The sequence below is a fragment of the Engraulis encrasicolus genome, chromosome 2 (assembly GCF_034702125.1).
Source record: "Engraulis encrasicolus isolate BLACKSEA-1 chromosome 2, IST_EnEncr_1.0, whole genome shotgun sequence".
Taxonomy (NCBI): Eukaryota; Metazoa; Chordata; class Actinopteri; order Clupeiformes; family Engraulidae; genus Engraulis; species Engraulis encrasicolus.
Window position 1 is genome coordinate 26458048 of NC_085858.1, and position 26084 is coordinate 26484131.

Genomic DNA, 26084 nt, shown 5'->3' on the forward strand with positions numbered 1-26084 from the left:
GAAAGTTTACTAAGTATTAAACAAATATTTTCTAGTATGGTCCAAGTACAGTCATTTTTGCAGCTAAAAATGGCTATTTTTGGAAATTCAAAATGGCGGACCATGGAGAAGATCCCAATTTTCATGTATGAAAAGTGCAATTTTTCCAGTCATAATGAGTACTTAGAATTTGATGGTGGTGGTAAGTATTCATGAAAAAGGTAACATTAGTGAATGGGAAGCATGAATTCTGGAAATAAACGAACTAAAAATCTCACACAGTGTCCCTTTAAGTAATCCTTGGTCTATGTGTGTACTGTAGGTGATCAACTCCTTCCAGCCCTCTGAGCTGGGCGCCCTGATGAGCAGGCCAAACTCGGTGGACAACGACACACAGCTCTGCACAATCTTCAGCAGCTTCAACCGAACCCCAGAGTTCCTTGAGACCGTAAGTGGGGCGCATTTCTCGAAACCATATGGTAGTTTCTAACTACGTCAGCTACGTACTTTTGTTGTCTCCATGCAATTTCCCATTGCCAGCTACCCAAGTTGCTAACTGGTTTGCAACTACGCTGTCAAGAAATGAAACAATGATCACTTTTTGGGTCTTCATGAATGGTAGTCACATTGGCTTACTGATTTGCATCTCATTGTTTACATCTGTATTGAACCTGACCTGGAGTTAAATTGGGTTCTTTGCATGATTACATGAAATAAGTGATATGACCATCAGGTTCCTACAAGCTGACAATTTGGAATTCCTCGTAGTATCATCATTAAAAAAAAAATCATCCTAAATGGATGACTGTTTGAGGAATATCCCCAGGTTCACTTTGCCACTAATGTTGTCGTTGTTGTTGTTGTGCTGGTTCATACAGGTGACTCTCCCGGCTGATGTGGGGCGCCTGGTTCTCCCCTGCGTCTGGCCCCTGGCCCTGGCTGCGGATGACGAGGCTGAGGCCGACCGCTGGTTCAACATCAGGCTGAAGCCCTACCTGCCCTTCCTCAACAAGCAGCTGCTCACCTCCACCACCACCCTGGGAGCATCCTGTCAGCCCTTCAGCAAGCTGTACGTCCATGTTGTTCATTATTGTAGTCATGGTGGAGAAACGTATGGCCTAATGGTTAGGGAATTGGGGTTGGAATGAGGAGGTTGCAGGTTCAAATCTTATATGGTTCATAACTGAAGTGCCCTTTGACCAAGGCACTGAACCTCACATTGCAATGGGGACTGTAAACCAATACCCTGTCCCTAAATGACTGTATGTTCATTTGGGTAAAGGCATCAGCTTACTGCAATGTAATGTAGAGTACCTGCCCTCGGCACTCTCTGACAGCCCTTCAGCAAGTGTGTTCCTCCTTTTATATTACTTTAGTACATTACATCACATTACACTTAGCCAATGTTTTTATACAAGTGATGTCCAGTTACTGATGGGTATTGGCTTACTAGTTACTACTGGGTCTTTATCTCTAGGTGTTCCCGTCACCAATTTTACATTATATTATATTATACTTAGCAAATTCTTTTATCCAAGTGACTTCCAGTTACTACAGAGTACCGGCTTCTTAACTTTCACCAAGCAAGCTGTGCATGCCACTTGTACATTATATTGGGCACAATTATTTTATTAATATTATAACTAATTATTGTACTCATGTTATGTATTTTGTGATAAAAGTAATAGAAGTAGAAAAGCTCGGAGCAAATGTAACCAAATTTAAATGAACTTCACTTAACTTATTGTACTTTCGTACATGATGTAATAATTATCCAACTCATTACCACAGGGCCGGTAGATTGTGGGTGATAAAATGAATATGATGATTTGTGAAAGATTAGTGACAGATTTTTTTCAACAGTGTTGGATTTCTGGGTACAAACCACTCCTTCAATGGCTCCGACTTCACAAAGGATGAAGCCTTTGTCACAATCAAGCAATACCTTGCCTCAGGTAAAGACTTCAAAAGAGTAAAAAAAAATAAAAAAATCTAGCACACACTGAAGCCCATACTGATGCACCTGTTCTATTGTGTGTGTGTGTGTGTGTGTGTGTGTGTGTGTGTGTGTGTGTGTGTGTGTGTGTGTGTGTGTGTGTGTGTGTGTGTGTGTGTGTGTGTGTGTGTGTGTGTGTGTGTGTTGTGTGTCGGTTCTAACCTCTGGTCATTACCTTGATCAGTAGAAAAGAGGCCGCCTTTGTGTTATGAATCTTCCTATTGTGTTGTGTATTTGTTCGCTAGTTTCAGGGTCAAGGGTGGAAAAATAAATACATGTGTTGTTCAGACATTGTCACACATGCAGACTGCACATGGAGACAAGAAAGCTACCGCACACTATCCACATTAGCAGCGTTTAAAAGCGACGTTTCTTTCTATTGATGTTTTTCAAACAATCCAAGATCAATTGACCGAAACTATTAGACATTGTAAATGTGGTCAGTGTGCGGGAGCTTTCTTGTGTCTAATGTTGGTGACCCAAGGGTTCCCTTCTGACACACCTGGCTAGGGCTGGGCGATATGAAAAAAAAACAATATCACGATATGGATTACTTTATATCACGATAACGATATATATCACGATATATATCACGATATAGCACAATTACATAGGTTTTCAGTCATTCTCTTTATTTGCTCTTTATTTTTTCATGTCACAAAACAACCTGTCTTTCAAATGGATCTTTTTATTATTATTTTTACAGTTAGGCCTACATTAACTTATAGTGTGTATTGTGACAACATGAAATGTAATTAAATGATATTCAATTGTATATAATTGATAAAATTACTATCACGATATAAACGATATAGGAGAAAGGTCACGATATACACTTTTATATCACGATAACGATATATATCGTTATATTGCCCAGTCCTACGCCTGGCCAAAGGACGTCTGCAAGAATAAATACCACACAAACATTGTGTGGCCTGTGTTTGTGTGTGCGTGTAGTACGTGCCATCATGAACACGGGCGGCTCATGATCCGATCTGTTATTCTGAATGTTTTTTTATGCAAATTGAAGGTTGTACAGTATTCCAGCCGAAAACCTGTGGCCAAGACATGTGCCAGTGTGACCACATTCCCTAAATTCAAATTCAAACTGCCGATGACTCAACAATTTTGCTCTGAGTGCACTGAGGGCACCGAAGGAACAACATAAGTGATAAAAGAAAGAGGAAGACAGTAATTAAAGTACATGCACAGGAACGGGTTTTGTAAGTAAGAAGAATGCCACCATTTTAGTCACACCCAAATGCATGTCATTGTCACGAATGGTACAACAATGGCAGTTGGCAGACGATGCCAGGGGACCTGGGTGTGGACTTTTTTGTCTTATCTTTTATGATCTTTTACAGATACTGATCCCAAGTGCTACAACGCCACTGACCCCAAGCTGAACTCCACCGCCTGGTTTGTGAACTACGTCGGCGGGTTTGTGCCTCTCATGACCTCAGATGATATGGAGACGTTTGGCTCCGATGACAAAGTGCGTTGCCCTCTTGTACAAATAAAACCAACTCTTCCATCTTTGCACATTTCTGCATAGTGTCTTTATATATCTACGTGCAGATCTTGTACATTTCAGAAAAGATTCTACTACACACTTGGCCCTATCTCAATGCCCAGTGTTCTAGCGTTGCTTGGACGTGAAACGCCCAGTGATTGGATACTCTTTGGTGAACTCCGCTGAGTATCCAATCACTGGGGGTTTCACGTCCTAGCAAGGCTAGAACACTGGGCATTGAGAAAGTCTTTAAAGCCTTGATATATGCACAGTAGCTATTTTTTACGCTTTGGTCAGTGTAACATTCTCAGTACTCAATATTCTACACAGCATAATGTACAGTAAATATTAACATTACACTGGCCACCTGCAGAATTTTGACAAATGCACTTTACAAAAACTCTCCCATGGCTCTTTCCATATAGCTTCAAGTGTTCACGGTCAACCCTCAGAACATCCAGCTCTTCACCACCACTGGAGTTCCCTCGGCAACCGTATCTAGCTTCACTCAGCTGATCTTCCTGCAAGATCCCAACTTCAATGTCATTGGGTGAGTTCTCAAAGCATGGGTCAGACCACCCACTTCAATCCCAACCCCAACCTAACCAGACTCCCTGCCCAGCACCATGTAGTCATATTTGCAGTCATGTTCATTCAACACTTGGAGAAGGGGACCAGCCAGAAGAGTGCTAAATTTGACTCTCCGAGTGTTAAATTACGCTGTAAAATTGATGACGACTGATTATGATAATGTGCTATATGTACTTTAACATTGATTGGTTGATTGATTGATTGATTGATAAAGTCTTATTTTTCTATATAATGTGCCTAACACTCCTTCTACTACATCCAATACCACCAGCACATCCAACCCAACACCCACCCACTATCATTATGAAGTTATGATTTCTGAGGTATTTTCCTGTGCCAGTGTTATCATATCGACATCCCTCCACCCTCTAGCCTTCCCCCATCACTGCAGTGTGGGGTTCCTGGAACTGCCTACGGCACCCTGAACGAGAACCAGTCCCTCAGCATCATGACCACCCTCAACCAGACATGCTCCAATGTCGACCAGGAGGTGAACATCCAAAATATAAATAAATAGAGTTTATTTATGCAAGGACACAAATTAAAAATAAATAAACAAATAGACAAATGGTAATCCACAGTAAAATTTACAGTGTTCACACTCACAGAGCAAGACATTTTGAGAGTCTGATGTACACAGCAAAACGTACTTGTTGTTTTGTAATCATAATACAAATCATAACCACAATACAAATCATAGTACCTAAATGAATGTGATGGCACACTTTGGAGTACAGGTGTTCCGTGATGTTCTGCAACTGATGTTCTGAACAATGTTGATTTGGTTCTGTCTGCTGACTGGTGAACGTTCTGGGTCTCTTTCAGGTCTTCTCGGCACTGGCTGGAAACGTCCAGACAGTGACTGCAGACACCATTAGCACCCTGGGCCAAGGCGTTGTGGGCTTGAATGTGGCACAGATCAACGCTGCCCCACCCAGTGTCATCTTAAACTCCCTGTCCACCTTCAGCACTGTGCCGACCTGGAGCCAAGGACAGCTCTTCTCGATCGTTAACATCCTCTTCAAGCAGAACTATCAGGTACTGGACGTTCAGGAAAAAGACAAAATGAAGAGTTCAGATGCAAAACCCCCTAACTCCTTTTCTGAAGACCTGCACTTCTATATTTTTAAAGAACCCCGTTGTTGGTTTGGTTTACATTCATGTACTTGATAATACATATATATATTTAAATTACATAAATAAAATAAAAAATATGCAATTTTGATTGATTGTAAATTTAGATTTGTATTACATAAAAAATAGTTTTGAAATGTTTCTGAAAAGGCACTTAGGGGGGTTTGTATCTGAACTCTTCAAATGCTCTTCATGCAATCTTCATTAGCTATGGATTTCTTTTCTGTGATTGGCTGATTTAAGTGGGAGGTAAAATGGTGTAACTACAGTACATACCTTTGAAGTAATTTCAAAAGGGCCTCTTTGAATCTCCATTCGATAGTTGAATTCAAAGTGCTCATCAGTGATAACTCACATAGTTCAGTTAGAAGATATTAGCCAAGTAGTTATTCAAGGTCATTAACCCATTGTGTCCTGGAGACACATGTACGGGTTTTTCAGGATTTTGAGATTTTAGCTGTTTTATTAACTATGGGGGTATGTTTGAGCTGAATGAACAAATTACAATGCAAGGGCAGGGTCTTGGCTTTTAAATGTAACTCAATTCATGTGTGTGCTTCGGAGGCTGAGATATTTAGGATTTAATAGGCACCCTTTCCCAAAAAGGGCTTAGGACAAAATGGGTTAATATGTGGCTTAGTTTGGTGTTGTCTTTGTGTGTCTTTCTACAGATTACCAGTCCTGCAAATCTGGTGAATCTTGGAAGCCTGGTTGGAGGAGTTCCATCAACGACCTTCACCACCATCACACCACAAGTCGCCCTTCAGGCGTCTCAAACTCCGTCCTTCATCACCAACCTCCAGAGCGCCCGCCCTATTGTGCAGCAAACATTCATCAAACAGGTATCCACACTGTGACAGCATGAATTGAAAATAAAAGCATGAAACCGCGGTGACAGCATGAATTGAAAAACAAACAGTCATGCATGAATAGGCAACTTTGTCAAGGTAAAAAATTATGTAAGAAGAGTAAAAATCTAACCAGTAGTTGGATTTACCATAGAATACCATGGATGTACATTTTTACATGAGGTGTTAATTGGATAAAAGCCTGTGTAACTAGTCTGTGATTGGCAACTATTTGATTGTTGGTGCCATGACTTGATGTTCTCCTCCTTTCCTTTTCTCTTTCTAGATCATAAAAGTCGATGCTGCACCTGCACAGCTGTTGACCAACATCCCCGATGCCATGGCCACAGAAATCCCAAAAAACCTGCTGTTCTTCCAAAACACTGGAGATGTGACAGTCATCGCCAAAAACATCAACAAGAAGAAATGGAAGCCACAACAGGTAACACACTGATCACTCACTTGAGAAAAATGAATTGGCCTTCAGACTTCCATGCTTAGTGAATGACATTCAGGATGTACTCTTCTCATGACCAAGTTCTCAGTTTTCTAAGTAGGAAAGCTGGTGCACTGATGAATTAATCTTCTGTTTGCAGGCTATGATGTTCTTTGATACAGCTGCAAGCGGAGTGGAGCCAGAAGAGTAAGTTTGAAGTGTTTAAATAATATTGAATAATGTTTATTACATACTATTTATATACTTTATTATGAAATACTATAATACTGTATATTGGTAAGACAAAGATTTAATGACGTATACCCAATTTCTGTTATTGTATGTTGTGTTAGTTGCGCTCACAACTTTGCGCTCACACCACATAATTATCACATAATAATCTTGAGCCTCAACAATCATTCTGAATCTGTTGTCTGCCTAAGGATTCTGATTCCGATCCGATTCATGATTCCGGTTCATGATTCCGATTCTGACTCTTGATTCATGACTGTCTGACTGTGATTCCCTCAGGCTGTCTGAGTCGGTGTTGTCGGGCTTCACCTGTTCCCGTGTGAGGACCATCACCAAGGTCAAGGTGAAGAAGATCGTCAGAGCCTGCCGGCGCAGGAAGAAGAGGACCAAGGTGGTGCTGAAGCAGAAACAGGTGCACTTTCATTTCAGGACATTTCATAACTCAGTTATTTTCATAAATTAAAGTGGTTTTAATCAATCTATCTTTTGTCATGTTCAACACATGTACTGTACAGGTCTTCTCTTTCACTGAATAAATGATTTGCATTATGCATGTGGTGCGATGGTTGACAGTAAAACATTTTTATGGCATCCATTTCCGTAATTGTACTTTAAAGTCATGACATCTTTATTCTGTTTTGCGTTTTGTTGTCCAGTTGACCTGCATGTACAACCTCATCAAAGAGGACAAGCCAACAGACTTCGTGAACTATCCCTCTGACATGTTGCTCTACTACAAGTAAGTCGCCATCTCCTCGGTACAATGACTTAAAACCAGATATGATTAGGATAATGTGGCAAGTGAGACAAATAAATAGCCAACATTTGCATTGAAAACCAATATAATCTAAGATCTAAAACGGGATCACATTCACATAAGAGGTTGAGTCAAGGAAATGATGCAGGTGTACTGGCCACTTGAAATTGCTAACTGAGTGAAATGATCTGCTTATATGTATTGTTTTTGCTCCCATTGCATTTATTCTGTAGGTATAAAGACATACCGAAAGCCAACTGCAAGTCTTATTTCACGGAGGTTGGATATGCAGACTTCAGCGTTTTGAGAAGAGCACTGGGAGGAAGAAGGAAAATTTTGCTGAACAACGCAAGGAACTGCCTGGTAAGATGTTCTTCACAGTAACATATACTAACAATTAATCTTCCAAACAATGCTTTCAAAACAAAGGTTGAGACATACCAGTATACCATACTCAGAAGCAGGGGCGGTTCCAGACATTCATTCTTGGGGTGGCAAAGGGGTGGCGAAGTGTATTTCAGGGGGGCATGCTCCTACACTAAGGGAAAATTATAAACGCTATATAATCGACACACACACTTATGTGATACAGTGAATCCCTTAAAGTGAAACCCTGCAACCTAAAGTTCTATGTCTGAAATTATGTCAAGCATTAAGGCTATTGGTCACAATCAGGGCTCTTAATTGGGGTGGCAAATCATATTTCTGGGGGGGCAAATGCCACCCCCTGCCACCCCTTAGAACCGCCCCTGCTCAGTACGTCTGGAGCAGCTCTGCTCTATTGCTAAGGCAGTTGGTTGTGTGAGCAGAAAGTTGCAGGTTCGAATCTCATACCATTGGGAATAATATGGGTGGTTTTCTGCACACTCATCCTTGAGCGAGGCGTAAAAGCCCATATTCCTCCAGGGGGTAGCCTTGGCCTTATTGTTGGGGTCTCGCAGGGCATAATCAGACCTGAATCCCAGAATCAGAATCAGAATTCAAGTCATAATTAAATGGTCAGAATCAGAAGCTTGCAGGTTTGAATCCCATTCATGGGTGTAAATATTAGCCTGATTCTCATCGACTTTCAAATCTCTTGGAGACTTGGACTGACCAAGACCATAACAATTAACGTTCCCAAATGGCATGGCTGACCCGCCTCTCTAGGTTTGCTACAGGTTGACTGGTGTCCGACAAAGTGGGGGGAGTTCCCGTTTTTTCCCCCCCCAGGGAGATCAGAAACAATATTTACATTGATCTTTGCCTGAATAGAAGCAATGGTGAAGTTGTTGCGTCACTAGGAGGGCATGGCCTGGGTAGTAAATATAGCAATGCTATTGCAAACAATATCACCCACCCTTAAATGTCACACATAATGTCCATGTATTCGATATGAATATCCCAACATTACGACTGACAATTGTGATCCGATTGCAGGGCATTTCAGGCACCAACATCAACAGTGCGAACCTTGCGATACTGGGCAACATGGCGTGCACACTGGACAGGCCGTACATCCAGAACTCCGACCCCAGCGTGGTGGAGAAGATGAAGGACTGCAGTGACTACACCGAGGAGCAGAGCAACGCCCTGCAGACCGTCCTCATCCAGGGCAAAACCAAATACGGGTGAGTGAGCCATTGGATTCAAACTTCGAACTTTTGAACATCTGGGGCTGGTTGCACGAAACACCTTCAATTAAGGGTTTTCCTTAAAGTCTGATTTAAGTGAAAGTCAGTTACACAAACATCCATAGTATTACCCTTATGCTTCCCTTAAATATTTATTTTTTTTTCATTCAGGATGAATAAGTCGTATCGTGACTAATAATTAACTTTGAACTTTTGACATTTGAGAACTGCCATGTGGAGCACTACCACCTTCAATCAAGATGGGGTTTTTTTTGACAAGTTGACAAGTTTGACATTGACAAGTTATGAGACACGATTCCTTAATCCCACGAGTCATGGAGAATCTACATACCCAGTCAAATATCACAACTTGGACATTAACACATTGAAATGTGCCACAACATCCCTGCTGATCTTCTTCTATGTTCTTTCAATATTTCTTACAAAGAAGCTAAAATGTCCTTTGTTGCTCTTCCCTTTCAGACCACTATCCAAGTGGAAAGTCAAGACCCTCAGAGAGCTGGGAGTTATGCCACTCTACTTCTCTCATGACTTCTGGAAAAACTTTGACAAGGTTGGCAAGTCACAAAATTACATGTAGTCAGTTTTGTCTTAATAATAATAATTAACAATATAACAATAATGATAATAATAATTTTAATAATAATAGTAATGGTAATAATAATAATAATGATAATAATGATAATAATAATAATAATAACTCCTTAGTTTTATATAGGATGGAACCCAAGGTCACTTTACAAAGCCGGGAGGTGGCTTGCGGATAAATAGTTATTTTTTGTTGTCGATGCTGATTTTAGAGAACCAAGAAGAAGTTCTTGAAGCCCTTCCTGAAGGGTCTGAGGAAGAGGAAGACCCAGAAGAGGAAGCTGAAGAGGCTCTTCAGGCAGCTGATGAGAGGCTACCGCTCCAAGAGATGTAAGCATTGGTGGTGTGGATCGGCACTGCCCTCATGATCCGATTCGATCACGATTTGGAAGGTTTCGATTCGATGCGATGCGATCCGATCCGATCCGTTCCGATTCAATTCTACAATACATTGCAATGCATTACATTTTTACTGAAAGCAAAGCAAATGTTTAATCAGTCATGATGAGGCAATACAAGTAGTCAGATACTGAGCAACAATTTATTGGCTGTTTTCTGTATCAGTCTGTATCAGTCTGTATCAGTCTTGCAATGTTTTGAAGTGCTTTTATTTAATTTAATATTCATTTGCTCCCGAAATATCCATGGAAGTAATTGAAATTTAAAAAAATTGCCGCATCGATTCTGGAACTTGCCGGATCGATTCTGGATCGTCCATGCCCCGCATTGGATTGCATCGCCGAATCGATCATTGTTGACACCACTAGTAAGCATCATCGTGATATTACACCTGTTATTGGACACTTTTTGGGGGGCTTTTATGCCTTTATTCATTTAATAGGACAGTGTGAGATGGTGACAGGAAGTGAGTGGGAGAGACTGAGGGTATTTCTCAAAACCTAGTCTGCACACTTCCAAGTGTGCTCAGCCTAATTAGTCACGCACTGTGATTGGATACTCTTTGGTGAGCTCTATGGAGTATCCAATCACTGGGCATGACAAATTAGGCTGAGCACACTTGGAAGTGTGCAGACTAGGTTTTGAGAAATACCCAGAGATAGGGGAGGATCAGGAAATGACCTCAGGCTGGAATCGAACCCAGGTCCTCAGCGTAACAGTGTGGTGCCTTAGCCGTTTGACCCACAGCTAAGACCCGTTATTGTACACTTTGAATATGTCCAAAAGAGATCACTGTGTAGTGTTTAGTAGCTTATTTCGCAAGTTAGCCCGATGCATCAGCTGGTTTCTTTCACTGGCCTCGTTGCCATGGCGAAAAGGAGTTGAGCTGAGTTCTCTGGGTGTGCAGAGGCCTGGCTACTTGTATTGTCAAACTCACAACTATGATCTAATGCAATATGATTTTATGCTATTTACTTGAAATATTGTTGGGCCATTTTACCTAGCTATGGCATGGTCTCTTCATTCCTAATCAGCGTTCAAGAAAAGTTTCCATTCATCAGTTGACATACTGTAACTAGGGCTGGGCGATATGGAAAAAAACAATATCACGATATGGATTACTTTATATCACGATAACGATATATATCACGATATAGCACACTTAAACACCTTTTCAATTATTCTCTTTATTTGCTCTTTAATTTTTCATGTCGCAAAACAACCTTTCTTTAAAATGGATCTTTTTATTCTTATTTTTACCGTTACATAGGAGAAAGGTCACGATATACACTTTTATATCACGATAACGATATACATCGTCATATTGCCCAGCCCTAACTGTAACCTCATGTCCCACCCCCCAACTCACAGCCGCCACATGCACAGAGGGCACCATCACCAAGACCATCATCAGCGACGACTCGTTCCCCTTCGGCTACGACGCCGACCAGTTCAAACTCTGCCTCAGCGCTCAGACGGTCAAAGACAACCTGGCGGACCTCACCGAGAAAGTGGACGTGGACGAGTTCCAGACCGTCATCCTGGAGAAACTCAAGGAGGTAAAGCTGTTCACAAAGCCACTAATGGAACTATTCAAAGATCTGAAACTCCTATGCACAGCCAGGTTCCAGGTGCTGGTGAAGTGCAGTCATCAGTAATCCACAGTAAACAGGAAGGATCACCACACACTTGTGGACTTGATTTTGCTGCTTATTTATTTAGTGTAGGTGAACAACGCGTTTCGCCTTGCGCTTCGTCAGGTTCACTTTGACATTGGCATACCTCCCTCAGGTGAAATAGGTGATTACCGGGTCACATGACCTCACCAAAACACCGCGACAGATCACAATAAAAATTAAAAATAGAAATTCACGTTTCATAACACTATTACGCGACTTTTCTGACGGAACTAGTTACCACGTTGTACTCTGTTGATGATACACACAGACCAGGAGAACGAACCTTTCGGGGGAAGGTCAACATTACTAATTGAAGGTCAGCAGGTTAGCTGTTCTGGACCCATGTAGAGAGGAGGCCTAGAATTCGGTCCTCATTACATTGCACATATAGAGTGGAGGGCCCTTTCAGGTGTCTTTGTCCGGGGCCAGGTCAAAGCTGTCAGCAGCCCTGTACACATGCATATGCTCAGTACAATAGGACATGCAGACAAGTAGCTGATTGTCATCAAAGCGTGCATGGGAGGGGTAAGTCAAGTAAAGGGGCGGCTATTTGAGGAAGGGCAGAAACTACTGCAGTAGGCCTAGATGATATGAATTATCCATTGTCATGCAACGTGTGTACAGGGGTAATTAGCCTACCCAAAATACAATTCAAATATTCAAATCAAAACTTAACCAAATAATTCCTACCAACCACGAAGTCTGGATAACATTGTTCGTAGAAGATACCCATTCACATAATGACTATGTTCCTGGATCCCCCTTGATCCCACAGAGGTGGTATCACCACCATTCAATATTCTTGATACTTTGATTGATATTGACACAGCATTTGGTGGCCGTGTTTTTTTTTTAAGGTATATCCGTCAGGGCTCTCGGATGACCAGGTTCAGTTGCTGGGCTCGGTGTCTCGCGTGGCCTCTCTGGCCGACATCGAGACCTGGAGCATCTCCTCTCCTGACACCCTGGCTGCTCTTATGAACACAGATGACGGCGAATGGGATGCTGACAAGGTGAAAAGCACATTTTTTTTAATTATTATTGACAAAAGACCAAAAAATGGAGACATTGAGAATGGACTAGCTCCGAAACGTCTGTTTCTCCAGTTAACCTTAGACTTCTGTTGTTTCATTTCGGCTTCAATACACTTTTTCACACAAGCCTTGTGTGTGCCTCCTTTTGTCCATTATCTTAAATTATTATTGCTCACAAGAGTTTTTTTCCACAACATTTTAAACTGAAAGGATTGTGAGGCCGAAATTCTATTTTTCTCCCATCACAGTATAAATCCAAGTGATTATTTTGTATGTTATGCATGTTGTACTGTATGTATGCATTTCATTTACCGCTAAATACATGTAGGCCTACTATTTACAGTAGGCTATGCACGGCATGCATATACAGCACAGGGCAGCATGTAAGTGTGTATGTAGTATGCACCCATGAAGACCTATGTATTGTATGTATTCATGTACAAATGTATTACTCCTTTGTTTTTTTCAGAGCAAAGCCATCGTGACAAAGTTTTTGAAAGGGGTCAACAACAGTATTGGTGCCTCTGAGCTGAACTTCTTGGGAGGAGCCAACCTTTGTGCACTTGACCTCACCACTGTAGAAGGCATCGCGTCTGACAGCATTAAGTGAGAATAAATGATTATTAATAAATAATAAGAAATCGGTTCAGATTCTGTTTGAAACAAATGCACGTATTATATAAATTACACGTATTATTAAAAATGGTTACATGTGTAATGTCGTACTGATATCACTACCGGTAGTTATCATCTGTCAGCTACCACAGTTTACTTCACAGAATGTACATTAGGGACATTTTAGGGACAGCACCTACCAACAAGCCATCCGCCACTTGAACTTGAACATGCACTAGCACTTGACAGCCACTCCACTGCCTGGCCTTCTACCTCTTGCCTACCTTGCTCTATGCACTTTTCAATGTTTGTTTTCAATGTTGTATGTGTAATTCCCTGTTTATGTATGGCCCCTCTTGTTTTCTTGTCTTTTGTCTTAGCTATGTGTATTTATGTTGTTAAATTTGTGAGCAAACCAAAAGACATTCCTAGCAACTGTATGTTATACTGTTGATTTGGCTATAAAAAACTTGAACTTGAAATTGAACTTGATTACAGAATGTGGATCAGACTCAAGTAACCCTTTTAATCTCGTCTTTTTTGTTCTTACTTGTTTCAAAATATCAGGGAGGCAGACACTCTGGACATTTCCAACTGTAGCAGTGCAAAGAAGAAGGCACTATTCACGACGGCCAAAAAGGCCTTCCCCATCAGTGTCACCACAAGGAACACAGACACGCTGACCTCATACCAGCTCATTCAGCCTTACCTGGGTAAGAAACATCTGCAAGTAGCGAAGAATTCACAGTAAACTCTAATGGTACCACGCACTGATGAAGGCTTGATAGCCGAAACGCGTTTGCTTTTTGGACATGGTGGTAATATAAATAAATAATGAGACGCAGTTTGTGAGTTCGGATTTTTCTTCCTTACGTCCACCCAAGTCTTGACTGGTGCTTCTCCTGTTCTCTTCCCGGTTCTGTCTATTTCTTAGGCGGTGCTGACTCTACCTACATCAAGAGCTTGACATCATCCAATGTTGAAATGGACATAGAGACCTTTGTTGATTTGGATGAAGCCACTGTGCTGGTGAGATAGTTTTGAAATGTATTATATAATTGATTTTTTGCACCATTACATTTCATTGGGTCATTATTATTATTCACATTTTTGTTTTACAAAACGACAATATACTGTATGTATAATGTAGAATAACATGGAGTAACACAGAATTATTTTATTGATCATCAAAGGACATCAAAGTGTCCAGCAGCATACAAATATCCCTTCAGAAGTTATAATAAACATAATATACACAGCAGATTAAACATACAAACCATATAGTGATATTTCATTCTGTTTATACAAGTTGATGTCAAACTACCGTTACATTGCCCTCTTCATCCATCTGACAATTTGAAAAAAAAACTCCTGCACGAAAGTATTAAAGAAAACAGCGAAATGTGCAGGAGTTTTTCTTTTTTACAAATTACTTGCTGGGTGACCCATGGGTCATCTCCAACGCACCTGCCAGCTGAGGTGTGCGAAAAAAAACCCACAAGTTTAACCTCTTCATCCATCTGGCAGGACCTGTCGGTGTCTGACGTGTCGTCGCTCCTGGGCAGCAACCTGCCTGACTTGGAGAGCTACCAGAACGAGAGCGTGGTGCAGAGCTGGATCTCCAGACAGCTGCAGACGGACCTGGACACGCTGGGCCTGGGCCTGACCGGAGGCAGAGTAGCCACCACGGCATCCGCCAACTCCACCGCCACCACTACCACAGCTGCCACCACAGCCACCACCACCACCACTACCACCGTCGCCGCCACGGCTACATCTGCAGGTAAGATGCTGCAGGAAGAAAAAAAATCTTTATATTATATTTATATAATTACTTGTATTACATTACATTGGTATTTAGCAGACGCCTTTGTTCAAAGCGACTTACAAGGAGCAATTTAAACAAGAACAGGGTAAGGCACAGTGTACAGTTGCAACACTGATAGCATTGTCCTTCAAAGAGTAAAGAAAAGGACAATGCATTAAAAAGTAAAAAAGTAAACAAAAGACCTTAAGGTGCAGTATACAGTTGCAACACTGACAACATTGTCAAACACAAGGTAATAGAAGCAACATTAAATAATAGGAAGGTAACAAGGCAAAGTATTAGTACTGTCAGGGCCGCTGACAGCTTTGGCCTCGGATGAAGTCATTTGAAAGCCCCCCACCCCCCCACCCCACCCCATATATATGATAGAATTAGGACCCAAGTCTGGTCAAGAAACAACTGACCTGTTTGTCCCCCCTTGTTGGCTTCCCTGAGTAGGCTACTGGTAGTAATCGTGATAGCAGCAGTACACTCGCCTCCAAAAGAGTTGTCGCCTACCCATCTGTTTGGAATAACAGCTAATAACCTGACTTTCAATTAATCACTTGGCTTCAGAAGTCACTCATATGAAAGCTACAACCCTCTCGAATGAAAATGTATGTACAAAAATAAATTTCATGCACCAAAGAAAGATTGACCCTTTAATGAACACAGACAGGGCAGATTTTGACAAGACAAAAGTTTTGTCGCCTATCGAACATAATGTGAAAATGAGCAGATAAGTCACTTCAAAACACTTCAAATACGCAGATCGGGTGTCATACTTCATCACTGATTCACTCACACCTCTCCAGAAAATCAACTTTGGCCTTAGGTGTATGTTTAGGGTCATTGTAATCATGGAAAGCAACACAATGAAAATCAATGGAGTTCAATGAGAGATGGTGACATATTTGCTATTCGTAGAGCAATACATTTTCAACTTCATGATGTAATCAATGATAAAAGCCCTCACACACCAGCAGCATGCATGCAGCTCCACATAAGAGCTGTATCCCTCCCATGTTTGACTTTAGGCACCATGAATTTTTTCCAAATTCTTCACCTTTAACACCTCTCTTTAACACCAGTCTCTCCCACTGTCCTGTCTCAAAAAAGCCAGCCAAGAGTATGTCAGGCCTAATTCTGACAAAAATGAAGGCTAATGGGACTCATACTCTGAAGTCAAGATCCCAAGATCAACCATTTTAGAACTGATAGCATCAAAACTATATGGTGTTGGAGATGAAGAATATGAAAAAAGAGAAATGGTGCATGAAGTGAAACATGGTACAGATACAGCTCTTATGATGAGCTGCATGCATGCTGCTGGTGTGTGAGGGCTTTTATCATTGATTAAATCATGAAGTTAAACATGTATTGCTCTACGAATAGCGAATATGTCACCATCTCTCATTGAACTCCATTGATTTTCATTGTGTTGCTTTCCATGATTACAATGACCCTAAACATACACCTAAGGCCAAAGTCGATTTTCTGGAGAGGTGAGAGTGATTCAGTGATTAAGTATGACACCCAATCTGCATATTTGAAGTGTTTTGAAGTGACTTATCTGCTCATTTTCACATTATGTTCGATAGGCGACAAAACTTTTGTCTTGTGAAAATCTGCCCTGTCTGTGGTCAATAAAGGGTCAATCTTTCTTTGGTGCATGAAATGTATTTTTGTACATACATTTTCATCCGGGGAGGGTTGTAGCTTTCATATGAGTGACTTCTGAAGCCAAGTGATTAATTGAAAGTCAGGTTATTAGCTGTTATTCCAAACAGATGGATAGGCGACAACTCTTTTGGAGGCGAGTGTAGTGTCATTATATTATGCTTTTACATAACAATTACTATGACTGCTACTACTACTATAATAATTGCAATAACTAGTAGTTACTTAACTCATCACCTTGCTGTCCATTATCTGCTATTATTATGATTAATAATAATAATAATGTTTAAAGTACTAAAAGTAGAAGAAGAGTAGAAAAGAAAATGTATTTGTAAATATACATTGCTCACTCTTAATTTATTATTGTTTCTCAGGGAACAAAGAGACGCCCTACTCATTGTCCTTCATCATCCTGATGTTGAGCCTGGCCTTCATGAGGAACCCAGGGGCATGATGGGTCCCCAGCACACAGGAGCTCCAGCCAGGGGTTCGGGTAGACAACGCTAGGATGATTCGAAGGGCCAACACCATTGACAAGCAGCCCTCTGAGGACACCATTTAGTAGTTTTATAAGGTCACCCAAAACTGTAATCCATTATTAGGGCCCATCATTTTCTGGCTGTAAAACTGTAGTAGTGACTTATGGAAAAGGGATGAGTAATATATTTTTTTAATCTGTAAGCTAATTTAATTCATTATTTGTTGTTTGTTTCTGTGTGGAGATTCTAACGTTGAAGTACTTTTGTTGAAGTTTACTTTTACCAATCTTGAAATGTTTTTCTGATGTTTTTGTAAGCACTGACATGGTACAAATGAAGTAAAAAATGGCTATGCCTTCATTCTCTTAAAGTGTTATTGTTCTGTGTCCATTGATGTTATTCATTGGTGATGAAATCTTCACTTATAGGCCCTGCTGTGTCCAACTGGTAGGGCACTCCCCATGCAGGTAGTGTTTCTCAACTGGGGCTTTACAGCACCCCAGAGGGCACTGGGGAACCCTAGCGGGGCGATGAGGAGGATACATCTACGTCATTAGTACATTATTTTAGTTTTCAAAATTAAGCAGGGTGTTGTCAGGCTTATGATGAGGTCAAGGGGTCGTTGGAAGGCTTGTGAAGAGGTAAAGGGGGCGTTTGTTCAAAAAAAAAGGTGGAGAACCACTGATGTATTTCATTACCATTGAATTCCATTATATATATATATATATATACACATGTACATATACTCTGTGTGTGTGTGTGTGTGTATGTATGTAAATATATATGTAAATTACCCACTTATTACAAGTGTGTGAAGTAAAGAAATACCAGAAATATTATCAGACAAATGACTATCCGCTGATATTCATTCCTGATATTCAAATCCATTGATCTGGGGAGTCAGCTGTTACAACAGGCCTATGCGGTGAATTGAATTGAATTGAGAGGTGGGATTACTTACATTGGTACTGGTGGGAAGGAATGAATGAATGAAAAGGGGACAGAGTACTATTGAGTTTTTCAATTGTTTATTACACTGAAGCGTAAGTGAGAAATGCTTGCACTAAACACATCTACTGACTGACTATACACAGGCAACAACAAAACAGGTGGCAAACAAAAAAAAATGTTTGGGTGAAAGATAAAGAAAAAAAGTTGAAAATTACAGCACAGTTAGAAAGTTCCAGAAAGCAATTTAAACTAAAAAAAAAAAAAAATCAAGCAGACCTGATAAACATATTTAATTTCTTTCTCTCAGCATTTGAGAATTGTTTTGAAGCAGGGATCAATACACATTTTATACACCGGTTTTCAAATTCAGCCGGAGTATTCTGCAGTTTAAGGTCCATATTCTCACCATGCAGCCAGCCCAAACTCTGTTCTCTCTGCTTCAGTATACATAGTAGTACAACACCATGAGATATTGGTTACTGCGAAGTTGAAAGCCCTTACGAAAGCCAATTTAACCACTGTCATACCCAAAATCTTCAATTTCACATGGCTGAAATTAGACCCAATCTGCCTCCAATATGACGTTTACCTTGGATACCGCATAACATCCAATATTACATTATTTGACAGTAAGAGACAGTAAGCAGAGTAAAGCATTTAGTTCCAGAACATGACATTACATATAAAGTAAGTCCAGTATACAGCCATTCAGTTTGGTAAAATAGAACAGGGTGGTTAGTCGGGAGAAAAAAAAGTGTCAATAACTGCTCAGAACAATACTACAATCTAAATTTAAAAACATAGGAAAGAAGAACAAGATAAATATGGGATATCTTGGGGTTTATGAATGCACTGCACTGGTGTAAACAAGACTCTGTGGGGGGAGTCCAAATCTGGTGAGAATAGATTCTCCTCAAAGCCACCGTGTTACATTTAGCTAGAGCCCTTACGCAGAGCGACTTTAAGCGCGTCGGTTCACAAGCATAGTTCCCATAGACCTACAGTATGTAGGGTTTAGATGCTTTGCCCATGAGGCTGCTGCTTCTGTGATGGAGGAGGAGAGTACAGGAGAGTGGACGGGGCTCTGCTGATTCCGGAACCCCTCCAAATTCTGGCCACGTTGTTTTACTGTAGGTGATGACGCCTGATTGAAGTGTTTCATCTGTACACCTCTTCCAAGCATCCAGACAGCCCTATCCAGCACCCCACCCCAGCAGTACGGAAATGAATGTGGTCTACCTAGCTTGCGAGAAAATCAACGGGCAAAGAAAAATCATCCTTAAAAGAGTGACATGATTAATAACACAATACATCTTTCAGAGGCCTTGGAGAAACGCAGGATGCGTATCTGATTAAAAAAAAACATCCCCTTAAAAAGTTTTTTCTTTTTCAAATCAAACAGCATGAATGAGAATTCCCTGCTCTGTGTATTATAATGCCTTTCCTTTTAAGTGAAGATAGTGGTGTAATCTAAGGCACTTGAAAAGGAAATCTGCTTCAACCGCGGTCATAAAAAAAGCCCCGCACCCGAGCCTCTCAGCACACTAGCCTATGGGACTGCCAGGCTTTGGTGAACCAGACATGCAGGCAGGATTTGTTGTAGAGAGTCCGCGGCAGTCAGCCATTTTATGAAGAGGCTGGCACACTGTTCCAGCCATTACAAATCCTCCTACTACCATTCATCATCCTCATAGTCAACTAGGATTTTCCAGACAGAAGAAAATCTCACAAAATAAAGTTGATTTTGCTCATTGTGAACGCAAGTTGCCAAAAAACGTCTCATCTTCGCTTTTAGACCGATTAATACTTCACAGATACAAAATAAAATTAGCGAAACTAAGAAGCCATTTATTTAAAAAAAAAAAAAAAAAACACCTATAAAGAAGGTCTTAAGAAGAATATTCAAGAACATTCAACAGAGTTAGACATTCATTTTCATCAGCCTCCCCAAGTTCAGCATCATTCCAATTGGGCTACATCATTAACTCTTTACATTCCTAGGTCTTCATAATGGGACACGTGAGCATATTTGGTTAAGTCCGAAGTCTGTACTCTAGCCCCTTGGCCAAGTTGAGATATTCCCTTCCCAGCGTTGTCAACTTTACAAGGGTCAGATATAGTATTATAAAACTGTGTGTTGCCCTTATAGACCCAGAAAGATGACCGCAAGAGAAAAAGAGAGAGTGAAAGAGCAAGAGTGAGTGAGTTATCTCAAAACAGTGGAATTTAGCAAGTAATGTCTGTGCTACATCTTGAATACAATATTCTACCAAACAGAAATTCTTTATTTTTTGCTCTGTTTTCTTTTTTTTTTGTGTGTGTGTGTGAACAAAATCGCCTCCTAACATGGTGAAGCAAATTTCTAACACATCATTTTCTCCTGATGACTACAATCAGGACTTTGCAGGGATTAATCAGGAAACCATTCCACCAAGGTGAGAAATAAACAGAAGGTTACATTCAAACTGAGATCATCTGATTTCTGCACTGTACATGGACCAATTTAGAATTTTTTTTTTGACTGTTTTTCTTTTTCCTTTCTTTCATTTTCAAACAAGTGTCTTGATAATATCTCAATATATCTTCAGCAAGATAAAGAGTTCTTCATAGAAAAATATGTTGTACTATCGTGTTAAAGAGTACCTACTACATAAAAAAGGCCTCTATCTAAAAATTACTGTCATGTTTATGTGCTTTTTTTGCCTGTAACAAACTAGTCTCAGTAGAAAACTTTTTAAACAATGCAGGCATGTATCAGAGAGGGAGAGGGAGAGAGAGAGAGAGACAGACAGACAGATAAATAAATCCTTATCAAAGTAGTAGTACAGCCTGCCGGGGTTAGAACCGCAGCGGCTCGTCGAGTCAAAAACACAATAATGCTTTGTTTATTTTTTTTACTAAGAGACTGCCGTCTACAGACCAGATGATAGCTGCTTAGAACTTGGTCCCACCCCCAACCCAAATTAAGTACTTTCTCAATGGTACCTTTGTTGAAAAAAAAAAAAGCAAAACAACCAAAAACAAAAGATAGAGAGAAAAGAAAAAAAAGAAGAAAGAAATGAAGGACGTGTGAATAAACAAATAAAACATCTTGTGCAGGAACTAATGCAAGGGAGGCATTTCTTATCCTTGTTGCAGACACAAATTTAAGAAAGGAAGATATATTTTTTAAATGGTCTGAGTGTTTAAAACCATGTAAGGCTTTTTTGTTTGTTTTTTTAACCCCAGACACACTAATGCAGTCATTTCATGCTTAAACCGGTTGCTGTGACAACCATTCACAACAACAACTCATTTGGTGGTTGAACAACTGAGCTGACGGCCAGATTAAACACACGCTGCAGTTCACTGACAACACAGGAACCAGACAACAAAACAAAAGATGACAGAGTAAAGAAAAAAAATACAGATGATGAAAACAAGAAAAATAAATGAAAGAAAGAGAGAAAGAGGACCCTCCCCCCACCCCTCCAAAATAGTTTTGGCACCTTGAGCTGAAGATACTTGCAGGACATGACATGACATAACAGGTTTCCAGGCTGCTCATCCATCCCCCCCTTTTTCTGCTCTCAATCACACACTCAAGGCGACTCCTTTGATTCATTCATTCATTCATTCACTCAATCCATCCATCCATCCATCCATCCATTCATTCATTCGCTGGGCTCCTGGGTCATAGCCACTATGACTGGCTGGGGCACGGGGCTGACTCCGTCCTCCTCCATCTTGGGTCGCTTGGCCTCAGGTTCCCCCGCGCTGGCGCTGGAGGCGGCTGAGGAGGCCTCGTCTCCACCGTCCCTACTGTGGGGCCGGGTCACCACGGCCGGCGGGGAGCTGGAGGCCTGGGCCGCCAGCATCTGAAGAGGGTTGGTGAGCGCTGTGGAGGAGAAGAAGACAAGAGAAAAGAGGAGAGGAGAGATGTTAACTAACAACCAGGATCTGAAGAGGGTTGGTGAGCGCGGTGGAGGAGAAGAAGACAAGAGAAAAGAGGAGAGGAGAGATGTTAACTAACGACCAGGATCTGAAGAGGGTTGGTGAGCGGTCCAGGGGTCCGTTTCTCGATTCTTGTCGTTGCTAACCGTCTTAAGACCGTCTTAAGACCGTCTTACCATTCCCTTGGATTTAGTGGTGAGCGTCGCTGTCGAGAGAGAGTTGAGTCGCTCTTACGAAGGACGTTGCTACCGTCGTTAGCAAAGACACTTTCGAGATACGGACCCCAAAATAGTCAAGTCCGAGACAAGTCCGAGTCCAAAGACGCTCCAGTCCGAGACAAGACCGAGTCCAAAAATATTGGAGTCCAAGTCAGAGTCACATGTTGGTCAGTGTAAAACGATGAAAAGGATGAATGTCAATAATGTGAATGTTTGAAGGTAACCTATATGCCATGAATGTGAAGACAAACTTGTTTGTTATTGGATTTCAAGCTCTACTTTAGAATCTATGAGGGCCAGTATTCTAAATAAAAAAATAGCACAGAAATGGCCTCTGACCTGATTCAATTCATACGGCAGACAGACTGATTCCACTGATGTCTAGTGTAACTGATAGCGAGAGCGACTGATTTACGAGTCAGTGCACCAGACAAACTGATGGGCAGATCGCCGTCTTGCTTACTGTCATCATGTGATCCATGTTTGCCAAGAGCACTAGAGAGCTCGTAACCTGGCCAACGGAGTGTCTGTAGAGTAGGCGCTTGACGACATGCAGATAGACACATTGAAAGTACAGTACTGAGCATAAATCAACTGATAAAAAAAATCTGTTTTCTTTTTTAAATAGATAGTCATCATGATCGTATGACAGCCCACTGAATGACAGAGATAGGAGATGAAAGGAGTGTTCATACTGTGAGTGAGTTTCGAATGTGAGATGATAGTGGCAGACAGGCAGGCAGATGGAATGATAGCTAGAGGGATAGATAAATAGATCTCTCCCTCTTTTTCCCATGAGCCATTTGACATGAGCTTGTGATTTTTGATGCCTTTGCATGTACTATACAGTATAAGTAAGTGAAGAAATTGACATTAAACAGCATTCTGCTTATGATTGTTAGACAGACACACTAGATTGCCCCCACTGAAGGTCAGTGCTGGTCACTGATGGAACAATACATACAGTAGATCAATTGACAGTAGGGATGCAAACGATTCATCGATTAATCGACTTTAATCGATCAATGCATTAATCGATTAAAAAGCATTAATCGCAATTAATCGCCAATTCAACTGACAAGAGACCCAAGTGAAATGGCCATGAGAAGAGTGTGTGTGAAGAGGGGTGTGAATAGTGGGAATATTTAAATCACCCTTGGATTAAAGAATTTAAATGGAATTCATTTAAATGTAGCATTTTATCTCAGTTTTTAATATACATTTTTAAATTTAGTAGGTTTTTTTTTGAGAAACATGGAGATTTCAGGGGAAAAACGCAGCTTATCAATTAATCGTAAGGCGATCGATAAGGCAATCAACTAAAGATTAATGAATTAATCGATAATTTGCATCCCTAATTGACAGCCATCTCAAAGACTGAGAGAAGGAGAGTGTCCATACGGTAGGCATTGAGTGAGACACTGGGAGAGAGCAGACAGAGTGATGGAACAATGGATGGCTACATCTCTGGCTTTTTATCATGATACGCTCGATATGTGAGTGAGCTTCAGCCAGTGACCTGTAGATTGCCCCTCCCGTAGGGGCGTTGGGGGCAGATGCTAGTAGTTGGCACATAGATAAGGTACATTGATAGAAAATACAAAACCCAAATGCGCTGGAGTAGGGGTACTTGGTAAATTGCAACCAAAAAAAACATCATTTTCAAATCATTCTATATATACATTGATATATTATAATATAATACTGATAATATATTGTCACATTCTTCCACATTGGGGTTTGAATATAAAAAAGAGTGAAGTGTTTAGTGATTATTATGATACGAGTATGCTGAAGTGTTATTATTGTGATATGAGTATGGTGAGGTGTTATTGTTATGATACGAGTATGGTGAAGTGTTATTTTTATGATGAGTATGGTGAAGTGTTATTCTTATGATGAGTATGGTGTGAAGTGTTATTCTTATGATGAGTATGAAGTGTTATTGTGATACGAGTATGGTGTGCGTACCGTAGGCGTTGGGGGAGATGGTGGTGGCGGGCAGCGCGTGTTTGCCGTTCTGGGTGATGGCCTGCACGGGCAGCTGGTGGTGGCCCAGGGCCACAGTCGTGGTGGAGGTGGCGGCGCCCGCTGGCTGCACGATGGCAAAGCTCTGCTGCCCCCTGCTGGCGCTCAGGTGGCTGCTCACCGCCTGGATCACACTACTGCTGCTGCTGCTGCTGCCCGTGGGCATGGAGGGGTGCGCGCCGCTCGACATCTCTTCTGGAATCACACGTGGAGAGACAAGAGGCTTAACAACAAGCAAGTGAGGAAACGCTGGCAGCAGTGCTATTCAAAAGGTACTACTGCAGTCTGCAGTTCATTTTCAAAAGACATTCATTAACTAATTGATATTTGTGAGAATGGAAAAATGATGAATTGATGAATGATGAATGATGAATAATGATCAATTGTCAGTGGACAGCTCACTTTTGCAAACGAGAAAATGACCTTTGAATTTGCGCTTTTTGCAAGATATTGAATTCAACTTCTGTCGTCAGTGACGTCATCACGAGGCCACAAGCACAAGGGAGGACGAGAGTTGGGATAAAGGAAAGAATGAACTGACGCGTGTGAAATGAAAGCATAGCCACGGCTGCTGCTGCTGGCCGTATATTACAGGGTTCCCTCTCTAATCCAGACATAAGATTCCATGATTTTCCATGACTTTCCAGACCCAAAAAACAGAATTTCCATGACCATTTCGGTAAAAAGAAATTATGTTAAAAAGTTTTTTTAAAGTGTGAAAACTGAAGATTATCTTCACCCCTCACTGAGCCACCGCCAGACTTCAGTGGGCTCATTGCATTCTAAAATGTTGCACATCAAAGTGCAAAACTTAACTGTCTCTGGCAAAGAGTTGTAGTATAACCAGTAAGACACAATGTAGTACACCAAACAAAAAAGTGTTTGCTTTTACACAACTGTTAAGAAAATTCCATGATATTCCATGAATGTGCATGCAAAATGGTAAAATTCCATGACTTTCCATGACTGGAAAAACATTTGTGAAATTCCATGATATTCCAGAAATTCCATGACCCGTGGGAACCCTGAATATTACCTCGGTGCTCGCTGGCGTTGGCCAGGATGTAGCCGTTGGGGGAGCTGGCGGAGGTGGTGGTGGTGAGCACGCGCACCATGGTGACGGCGGGCGCCTGCTGCACCACGTGGATGGCCTGCGGCACCTGCCCCGCAGCCTGCTGGGACAGCAGCGAGGCCGGCATGTAGGCCAGCGGCTTGGGCATGCCGGCCGAGGCCTGGGCCGGCACCGCCATGATCACCGGCTGGGAGCCCACCGGAGAGCCTGCGGGGGGGGGCAAGGGAGAACAGACACATTACATTACATTACATTAGAGCCTGCAGGCCGGGGGAGAACAGACACATTACAGTACATTACATTACATTACACTCACTGTAACTGACGCTTTTATCCAGAGCGACTTACATTTACTATTTCTCAGGGTATTGGTTACAGTCCCTGGAGCAATCTGGGGTTAGGTGCCTTGCTCAAGGGCACATCAGCCATGGATGAAGGTGTAGGTAGAGGTCAGATATAAA

The 26084-nt window shown here is 41.3% G+C and overlaps 2 protein-coding genes across 2 annotated transcripts in view; one reads left to right on the forward strand and one right to left on the reverse strand.

Annotated features, from left to right (window-relative positions):
• The window catches only part of mslna (mesothelin a), a 28566-nt gene extending 10775 nt beyond the window's left edge, over nt 1–17791 (forward strand). Inside the window, exons 17-39 of the mRNA XM_063185088.1 lie at nt 302–427; nt 858–1048; nt 1843–1934; nt 3340–3470; nt 3914–4038; nt 4452–4569; nt 4905–5117; nt 5885–6055; nt 6348–6503; nt 6658–6704; nt 7029–7161; nt 7406–7488; nt 7740–7869; nt 8926–9116; nt 9603–9693; nt 9941–10058; nt 11499–11686; nt 12664–12819; nt 13310–13446; nt 14023–14168; nt 14390–14484; nt 14983–15238; nt 17317–17791. Coding sequence (XP_063041158.1) covers nt 302–427; nt 858–1048; nt 1843–1934; nt 3340–3470; nt 3914–4038; nt 4452–4569; nt 4905–5117; nt 5885–6055; nt 6348–6503; nt 6658–6704; nt 7029–7161; nt 7406–7488; nt 7740–7869; nt 8926–9116; nt 9603–9693; nt 9941–10058; nt 11499–11686; nt 12664–12819; nt 13310–13446; nt 14023–14168; nt 14390–14484; nt 14983–15238; nt 17317–17396 — 3174 coding nt within the window. The 3' untranslated portion in view covers nt 17397–17791. The remainder of the gene's footprint in view (nt 1–301; nt 428–857; nt 1049–1842; nt 1935–3339; nt 3471–3913; nt 4039–4451; nt 4570–4904; nt 5118–5884; nt 6056–6347; nt 6504–6657; nt 6705–7028; nt 7162–7405; nt 7489–7739; nt 7870–8925; nt 9117–9602; nt 9694–9940; nt 10059–11498; nt 11687–12663; nt 12820–13309; nt 13447–14022; nt 14169–14389; nt 14485–14982; nt 15239–17316) is intronic.
• Nucleotides 17792–18427: 636 nt separating this feature from the next.
• foxk1 (forkhead box K1) overlaps nt 18428–26084 on the reverse strand; it is a 45329-nt gene continuing 37672 nt past the window's right edge. Inside the window, exons 7-9 of the mRNA XM_063185096.1 lie at nt 25588–25830; nt 24495–24746; nt 18428–22249 (exon numbers count right to left, since the gene is read on the reverse strand). Coding sequence (XP_063041166.1) covers nt 22026–22249; nt 24495–24746; nt 25588–25830 — 719 coding nt within the window. The 3' untranslated portion in view covers nt 18428–22025. The remainder of the gene's footprint in view (nt 22250–24494; nt 24747–25587; nt 25831–26084) is intronic.